Source organism: Prosopis cineraria, unplaced genomic scaffold (genome assembly GCF_029017545.1).
Source record: "Prosopis cineraria cultivar Desert tree isolate PC_DT_omini unplaced genomic scaffold, ASM2901754v1 PC3, whole genome shotgun sequence".
NCBI classification, from domain to species: domain Eukaryota; kingdom Viridiplantae; phylum Streptophyta; class Magnoliopsida; order Fabales; family Fabaceae; genus Prosopis; species Prosopis cineraria.
Window position 1 is genome coordinate 25,214,246 of NW_026555334.1, and position 9,175 is coordinate 25,223,420.

At 36.2% G+C, this 9,175-nt stretch overlaps 2 protein-coding genes and 1 non-coding gene across 5 annotated transcripts; 1 reads left to right on the top strand and 2 right to left on the bottom strand.

Moving 5' to 3' along the window:
- Positions 1-483: 483 nt before the first annotated feature.
- On the top strand, positions 484-1,773 carry LOC129305985 (uncharacterized). 3 transcript variants are annotated; one of them, XM_054946246.1, is made up of 2 exons: positions 484-1,031; positions 1,116-1,332. In XM_054946246.1, the coding sequence occupies exons 1-2, from the start codon at positions 734-736 to the stop codon at positions 1,163-1,165; spliced, it is 348 nt and encodes a 115-aa protein (XP_054802221.1). In that variant the 5' UTR covers positions 484-733; the 3' UTR covers positions 1,166-1,332. The 3 variants fall into 3 exon arrangements, with proteins under 3 accessions (XP_054802221.1, XP_054802220.1, XP_054802219.1); XM_054946245.1 differs by lacking the exon at positions 1,116-1,332 and adding an exon at positions 1,358-1,773 and having other exon boundaries at positions 488-1,031; XM_054946244.1 differs by lacking the exon at positions 1,116-1,332 and adding an exon at positions 1,358-1,773 and having other exon boundaries at positions 496-1,064.
- A 368-nt stretch (positions 1,774-2,141) lies between these two features.
- Positions 2,142-8,980, bottom strand: LOC129305984 (protein HIGH CHLOROPHYLL FLUORESCENCE PHENOTYPE 173, chloroplastic). The gene is given in 18 exon segments (XM_054946243.1): positions 2,142-2,600; positions 2,998-3,078; positions 3,254-3,367; positions 3,992-4,115; positions 4,203-4,318; positions 4,418-4,513; positions 4,591-4,697; positions 4,700-4,748; positions 5,239-5,288; positions 5,400-5,525; positions 6,051-6,162; positions 6,302-6,325; positions 6,526-6,660; positions 7,047-7,097; positions 7,270-7,292; positions 7,295-7,430; positions 7,528-7,779; positions 8,626-8,980. Coding segments are annotated over 18 exon segments (1,806 nt in total). The 5' UTR covers positions 8,686-8,980; the 3' UTR covers positions 2,142-2,450.
- A 123-nt stretch (positions 8,981-9,103) lies between these two features.
- TRNAG-UCC (transfer RNA glycine (anticodon UCC)) lies at positions 9,104-9,175 on the bottom strand. Its single transcript has one exon. It is a non-coding gene; the product is annotated as a tRNA-Gly (tRNA).

A 9,175-nucleotide genomic window follows, 5' to 3' on the forward strand; every position in this document is an offset into this window, starting at 1 on the left:
TCACGTTTGACTATGACCATTGAACCATTATAAGGATTAAGGACAGGACATTGAACCGATTTAAAACCATGATTTTGTGAAATCTTATTCAAACATTTCTAATTTTTCCAAACTCCATTAAACTTTTGAAATTCCATGTGGCAAAAGATTTTTTTTTTCCTTCGTTTGAGAATTAATTCTCACCATTTCAACATTTTCCATTTCTCCATATTTATAGTTGATTTTAAAAAATTATCCAAATATCTTTTATTATCAAACATAGTTTCAAAAAATACTATTCAAACATTATCATGTTTTGTTCATCAATTTTTGTCAATTAAAATCCAATGACAACCTGCATGTACATAATTTTTTATATATATATATATATATAGTTTAAAGATGGATGGCTTCGTATTTGATATAACATGATTATATATATATATATATATATATGTGGGAGGTGGAGCCTCTTCTTTAAGATATAAACTAAAGTAGTTTGAAAAAATTCAGGGAACCGAAATCAGTAAAGAATCTCATATCATGGTGCTCACGACCTATCTATGATTGAATTCAGCCAGCCATACACGTCCTTATCGAATATCCCAGACCCACCTTCTTCATCATTCGTATTTACTTCCACTCCCTTTCCAACATTACTTCATCATTCTCGGCCTTTATTTTCTGTGTATCCCCATGCACCCTTTTGGATTCTCATTGTCTTTTCATTTATTTTTCTTGTTCCGTCTCTGAAATGGTAGCTAACTCGTCTTCTGCTTCCTCTGAGACTGAGACATCACCCTCTCCGCATGTGGTTCAAGTTCAGGTGGTTCCTAAGTCTGTGTCGGATAGATTGTTGGACAAGTTCTATGATAAGTCACAGTTCGACTTTGACTACGAACAGAGTGGGCTGTGGTCTCCTCCGGTTCGTCGAACCGTGTTCTTGAACTCGCAAGGCAAGATCTTTTCGGAGAAAGAGATGCTTCAGAGATTGGAGAGTATAGCAGATGCAACTGGAGGTGGTGGTCGTAGAGAAAACAGAGGCCGTTCTGGTGCGCGAAAATTCCTCTCATGTTGGTTTCGTGGTTAGAGTTTGATTCTCCTCTCTGACATATATTATCTCAATCCTCTTGTAGGCATTCTGCTGCTATTGATTTCCCAGGACTGCTGGAATCAGTGGTTTTAGAATCTAGTTAAAACACAAGAAAACAGATTTTCCCCTGTTTAAATAAATACATTCATTACATTCAAAGCAATTTTGCTTGTTCTACTTTTCTTTCACTTTCTATCCATACCTGATGCAAGTGTTATAAAATTATCTGAAGATGGGTATAGAATAGAACAATCAGTTTTCAAACTTTCTTCCCTCTTTTCGCAGGGAATGTGAAGAAGGAAGGAAGTTTTCTTGTTCTCGCATCTTGTAGGAGAAAGAGCAGATCATCGAGCCTCTAGTTCTGAACGGATCAACTAAGCATCTTCTTAAAGTTCATCACAAGCATGGATGGATTCTGTTCTTGATCTCTATGCTGACCCCTAAATAAAAGGGAAAGTATAGCTTTGAACCACTTGACTGATGTTTTCTGTATTAATGGCTTCGAAAACAGGGCAAGATCTTGATTGGAATTTGAGCTTTAGAGGCATTGATGATTGAAGAAGCAGAATCCGAGGATAGTACGTGCAGGAAGGTAACTATTATTAAATGTCCAAGTCCTTCAAAGTGGGAACTGGTATTCCAACTTACTTGTAGAAAAAGCTTATGACTTACAATCTATAATTGACACTGTTCTTTGATTAGTATGCATTATGCAGGATTAAGTAATCCCAACATATTTATGCGAGAAGAAAAATTTACCATCTGCAATATATAATCAAATTCATTGGATTGTCATGATACTTGAGACCTTAATTTGGGCAAAAATTGTTGCGATGTTGAATTACTGGAGGATTTAAGAATTCGAGGTACCAAAAGGCAACCGATTTTCCAACAACCAAAGGGATTTCATAACAATTCACCAAAACAAAAAAAAAAATCATAGAATTATTGAGTAGATCGAATCAATTTGTCATAAGTTGTATTAGTAATGATAAGGGCAGATACCGACATGATATGAAAACAAAATCTTAAGTATACGGCATGCGGACCAGGAAAAATAGCATAGAGATTCGAGAAAACAGAAACAAAATCAATGTCGTAATTATCCGACAAAATTCCCAAGAAACAACATCCATACTGACGTTTGTCCTGAGATAGTCCAAAGATGCACTAGATTCCATGCATGTCTTAAGTGTAATTTTTCTGGCTCTTGTCTGCTTTACAGACAACAGAAAATACGCAGACATGTTTGGGACAAAAGAACATGAAGACATTTGTCCTATGGTAAAATTTATGTCAAACTTGATCGGCTTTGAATCAGTAGACTGAATGACTGATTTCACCTCTGCAATATACAGTGGACTGCCAAGCAGGAAAATTAAACTGGAATAGTTTTTTGCTGTTGGAGGGCTTCCTTCCCAGTGATGCCTTCTTTCAAACTTTTGAAGTATTCGTTGTAGTCCTTTTCTGGAGGGGGATTTGCAGGATCCACTGTGAATGGCTCGCTAAATGGAACAGTACTTTTAACCTGCAGCAGATAGAAACATCCATGGTGATGCCTGAAATCCTTCCACAATCATCTTATAAAATCCACGTCAAGAGTGGGAAAAACTGAACAACGACAAGCACTTCACAACTCATTTTAGTATCCACTAAGGACAGAAGGCCAGGAAGTGAAGATAAAACTAGAGTTCACTGGCACCAGTACAGGTCATACTAATATGAAATAGTTGCATAACCCTCCGAGAGCATAAGAGTTTATAATCCTACTTTGGAAACAAAATGTACTATACCACTTTGTCCGCACTTACTTAACTCCAGCCCAAAAGTGCACAATGATACAAGTTCACACTGCATTTTAAAAGGAATAAGCGTAGATATAAATATACATTATGGAATAGATCAAGAGCGTAACGATGGCTGACCTCAAACGTTTTGTTGCATGCAAAAGGGCTTTCCAGGGCTGCAACACATATTCGAGCAACCTCTTCCCTAGATATTTTGCCCTATAATTTTATGCATCAAGTTCATGAAATAAAATAGGTGAGGTAACCTAAAATATCAGGCTAGTAATTAATTACAGAAACAAAATATGTGGGAAAATTTTTGTAACAAATTTGTATAACCAAGAGCAATAGAAGCTAATTAGTAAATGGCATCCAACTTTTGTTTTCACAATACCGTTATATTATCTCCTTGGTCAAATATCAGATCAGCTCCAGCAGGTTCCTCAGTCAATGCACAAGGCCTCACAATTGCATAGGGTATGCCACTCTCTCTAATTAAATCCTCCCCCTATTGAAATTTTTAACAATTTACACTGTCAGTAAAGGAAGAGGAATACACCAAGGTTACAACAAGTGCTAGTCTGATACCAGACAATAATAAAAGAACAGGCCATGTCCTCCCAAATATTGATAGAGGCAACAACATTCCGAGAACATTTGGAACATTTTACATTTTTGTAAACTATTAAAAGTTCGAAACATACTGTAAATCTCATCCTTTTAATTTCTCATGATTTTAACTTATCGCTCAATTGTGATAACCACCTACTTCAGCTTAAGTCTGATGAAAGTATATTATCTCATTCTCATATTTGTAAAGTATGAAAGTTAAGGAAGACGCAACCAAATGAGGGATAAACATTTTTACTGAAAGGGGAAAACAAGTATTTTCAAAGCCTTACCACTACTTTAATGACCAGTAATATGATGACCAATCTTGTTCCAAGTTTTATATCGCAATTGATCTTTGAAGACAAACAAAAGTTTTCCAGACCAAAAGCCAAGCAAAGCTCATATTTTTTATAACTGTGAGAGACACCAAGCATAATCATACAATTGAACTGCTAAGATGGATGGCTCCACAATTAATCATTTATTTTCACTAAACAGGATGCAAAGATCAACTTTGTACCTTCAGTTTAAATGTGAGGATAAAGGCCAGTTCCTCGTTTAATCGAACAGCAGGAGGCTGTTTAGTCAGATCAAGTCCAGGCCTTTCAGGTCTGGTAACTCCCGCTGAGCCCACATGTACAAATCTACATGTGACACAAGAAATTGTAAAATCATAGACTTAACAGATCAAAGAAAGTAGAAGCATAGAAAAACAAAAAATCAAGTTGTACCTAGGTGTTACTGGATCCTTCATATATGCTCGTATACTTGACACTGGAAGCTCAAAAGGACCTTCCTTAAATGTTGGATTTAATTTACCATCATATTCAAACTTGCTGAACATGAGCTGCAGAGAGTTTTGCACCATGCCACCATCATATTAAGAACCATCACGCCAAATCATTAAATTGGAGAACAAACAGAAATACTAACAGCAGAGGCATGCCTGCAATGATATGATGTTGCTTGCATCAAATGGTGGAGCATCTGTGACCGTTCTTGCCCGAAACACAGGCCTGAGGGAAGAAAATGGCAAGCGTATCTATGAAAAAAAAAACAACCTTATGAGTCATAGTTAGATAATATAAACTGTAAAAAAAAGCACTAGATGTTATTTACCGATTGCCATTCGCCTTTCACAGTGTCAAAGCCTACAGTGTAACCAACAGTGTCCCAATCACGGCTTGTGCGAACAATGAGTTTATATCTACGGCCATCACCTTTAGACGGAGCTCCAAACCATCATATGCAGAGAGGTTCTCAGGTTCTGAGAAATTCTGAAAATTAATTATTTGAGTAAGCACACTTTAGTAACATTAACCGCTTATATGTTTAGGAAGAAGTCAGAACTGTGATTCAACTCTCAGTCTTTGATTAAGAGAATATAGGAATAGGAACAAGAATGTTAATTTATCGATTCTGAAAGATGATATATAAGTTTTCTAAAGAAAATATGAACAAAGTAGTTCAAAATGTTAGCTTAAGCGGTGAGGATGATGTGGTGTACGGATAAATGTCCAAGCTTTAAATTCTGCTGAGTTAACAAGCAAAAAAAAAAAAAAAAAAGCTATGGATAATTTTGTATGATATATTATTTTTTAAAAAAGAAAAAAAGTAGTTCAAAACGTGATATTGTGTAAGAAAAGCTAAATGGTCCAGATTCAGAATCAGATAGCAAAGGCTATGCCGCCATGGGGGAATTTAAAAGTAATTTTTCTTTTTCTTTCTTTGTTTTTTTTTTTAGTTTTGTTTTGTTTTGCACTTCACCTTGTTTCTGATACTAGTAAAGCCACCATTGTTTTCTGTTGAAACAACACCTGCACCAGAAACAGAATTATATTAATTTGAGAAACCAAACACAGAGGATCTATTACCATCTTCCCAAAAAAATACAGTGCAAGATGCACATGCAAGAAGTTGGCACAAACCTTTGAAAACCCCAGTTGGTCCACCATCTTCACTGCCACTTGGGTCAATTTGAAAATTGCTTTCACTAACTCCACCCATTACAACATCATCTAGAGCACCCCAAGATAGCTGCCTATAATTATCGCCTGATAAGCAAAGTACCAAATGAAAGATAAAAAGAATAAAAAAATAATTAATCAATGATGCATATGAGTAACCAATGTCTAATGAGTTTTATTTCCTCCACCATATAGTAATTAGATGCATTTATGCAGTACAGCATGTTGCAAGCACAGAACCACCCAACGATAGAGACAGTCTTCTGAATTATAAATTATTTTACTTCAGGAGACTACTGCAACTAGTTGCAAGCTAATAAGCGATTCAATAGTTGAGTTATTGTCATCCAACTACTTGAATAATCAAACTTATCTCAAAAGTCTATTGGCATATCAACCTCGTTCCTTCTTTCAATTTGCTTCATCTGGTGAACTATAAAGTAAACTAAAGTATTGTGCTCTGTTCCCTCATTCAGCTTTTACACAGTTCATTTCTCTATGCTTTAAGAACGTGTTCGGAGTGACTTTTGTAAGTACGTTGAAAGACTATATCAATCAGTTAATACTTATAATCAATCACAATGAATGTTAAAAAGAAAACTAGAAATCTACCTTCAAAGCCAAATAATAGTTTTCCCCTTTGAAGTCCAGCATTCTCCTTCACAGCATTTATCAAATTTTTCATGCCCACATACTCCACCATTTCTGGCGGATCACCTTTGATCTGCTTTCAAAAATCATTGACTAAGAACCAAAAGTTTGAAAATTTATATCATAAACTAGCATATGAAGGGAGGAAAGAAGAAAAAACGAAAATTTCACTCTAGAGATTGCATGGGGAGGAAGACAAATCATTCCACTACCTCTGGCTCAAAGAACTTAATTCCCTGCATTAAAGACAAATTCATTCCATTAGGGAGAAAAATCGTGAGGTATTGTAAACAAGCATATAACTTTTACAAATGAGAAGAGCCACAAGCTGATCAAAGTCGTCATTGGCAATGTCTGCGATGTATAAGTGTGGCTTTATGCATTAAGTATAAGCAATATCAGATTTCTATAATCTTGATAAAGATACAGAACATACTTGGCTGTATTTTGCTCTATCTGGAGTGTCTCCTTCCTTGGGACCAACAATGACAGAGACAGCATTTATTACTTTCTTCACTCCTTTGAAGTACTCAGGAACCAAGGTGCCCTCTTTTGTAATGTCTCCAACAATCTTGGTTTTGTATTTTTTTTTTTTTTGGCAGTCAATTGACAGCATAAAAAGGGGAAAAAATCATTATCGATACAGTACACCATAACCAACTACAAACTGAAAATTATACATGATTATCTTCCATCAGAAGTTTTGAAACTTGGGTAAATCTCCTATGAAAAATGTAAGAAAGATAGGATAGACAACTTGGAATCAAGTTATAATCTCTTCCTATATAAAAACATATTCCCAAGCCTGCAAGAAGCTTCTATTATTGCTGGATCAGTCATTACTTGGCACATTGACATTTTAGTCAACTAAATGAGGACCAGAAAGCCAAACTAGCAAGTTTTAGAAAACAAATCTTATAAGGGAAGTTTTCTAATGCAGTCAGTTAGGAAACTCACCAAGTCAATGTCTGAGCCTAACATCCTTCTCGCCTTCTCTTCATTTCGAACCTAAGAAATTATCATACAGAATTCAGAGACTTACATTGTGCATTGAACTATTACCGTGGTATATTATAATTCTTGTAATTTTTTTCCCTTTATTTTCTTCTTAAACACTAAGCACTAAGCACTTTATCTAGTTACTTGGAGCAAAAACTTGTTAGAAAGCAAACAGCAATACCAGCACTCGAACAGGAATTCCTTCTTCCGTAATATGTCAACCACCCGTCGACCAACACCACCAGTAGCTCCAGCTACCAGGACAATGTCAGAAGTCTCCATAGATTTAACCGGTTTACTTGGGGAAGGACCCGATAGCTTCTCAACTAGAAAGTCAAAAAACTTCACAATTCAGAAATGATTAATACTCATTAGTTGATCTTTGACACATTTTTTTAAACTCAAACTAGTCCAGAATTGCACAAAAATGGTGCCAAACCTTAGCAGGAGAAGGGGGTCCATTGAAAAAGTATAATGTTTTTACGAATCTTCCAAAATCCCAACCTTGTTTTGCAGTCTCAGCAAATATGGTTGCTCTATATGCTCTGGAAGAGAGATAGGCTGAAGTTTGTTGATCAATCAAGGTCTGGGATTTATGATGAACTTGAAGAAAAGGTTTAGGAAGTGTGGGTGATGACAAACAAGGATGTGAAAATTTCTTGCAGAACTTTCTTCTGGATAATGCAGAGCCCTGCACCAAGATGAAATTTCGGTAAAAGTGGAAACTAAAATGGCATGCATAGATAAATATGCTCCCACACAAGAAGCACCACGGATTAATTTTGGATCCAATTACACGTGGCTATTGCACCCATTAACACAAGATGAAAATTTCGAATCAGTTAAGGGTAAAAAGAAAATCCCAATGGCTCGGAAGCTAAAAGAGATTTCCTATTGCACTCAATTTTTGTTTTTTGCGCCTGACAGAACGCTCAATTCGAGAAAGAGATTTCTTGTTCTTGCTTGATGTCTCAACACGATGAGGTGATGCCTATTTAGGCTAGACATTGAAATTAATTCCGAATGGCGATTATAGGAGTTCAAGAAATTCTTTATTAGGGGATTACAACCATTTCTCGTGTAACTAATGGAAGTTACAAGGTTCCTTCATAATCCAGAGAGTTTAAAGGTTATTGCTTAACGGTCCATGTCACCCAATAAACTTCCTCGAAAATTACAACTACAAATCACAGAAAAAATGGGGAAAACAGTTAAATAACGACAATCATAAACAGACCCATCGGTTTTGATTGCTTCAATGACGATTCCATATTCGAGGTATTCTGCCCATGAACATTTCACGCCCTATGACTCGAAAAGGTAATTCTTTCTGATTAACAACAAGTTGAGTCCAGTTATCCCAAAATGGAAGAGTGAAACTTTTTAACGAGCTTCTTTCTTCAACTTTAACAATTCTCGTTTGTGCTCTTCGCTTGTTTCGTGTTTTTTTTTTTTTTTAGTTACCATGCACTGTCAGATGAATTATCTCGGAGGTTCAGAGATAGATGAAGGATTGAACATGAAACTGAAAATTTACCCGAAGATTGAGAAGGGAGGACGACGAAGGCGATGACAGACTGGTGGAGCACCACTCCATCTTGCATGTACGAGTAACGAGAAACTAGTAATGGCGATTTGGTTGATAGTGATCAGATATTTCTACATGGGGACTAAATATAAGCCACACATCCAATCGTCGTCACTTTCCGAAACTTAAAGCTCATGCCTAGAAAGAATACTTCAATTTATTTAATTTTTTTTCCATTTCTTTTCTCACGTAATCTAGAATCTCCTCCACAATCGTACGTGTTATGTTAACAGTATTTAGCGTCGATTTGTTGTCTGGTCAGAAAGACCAGAATCTCTATCTAAATCCCCAACCCTAAACTCTCCTCCACGCTCAATCTGATTCATTGGCCCTATCCTGTTATCTTATGAACCATGTCTTCAGCGGGCAAAATTATTTTTCGTTCATGAATTGAAGAAATCTAAAACAATTTAAAAAAAAAACTAGTTGCGTTTGCCGGGAGTCGAACCCGGGTCTATTGCTTGGAAGGCAATTATCCTAACCGTTGGACTACAAACGC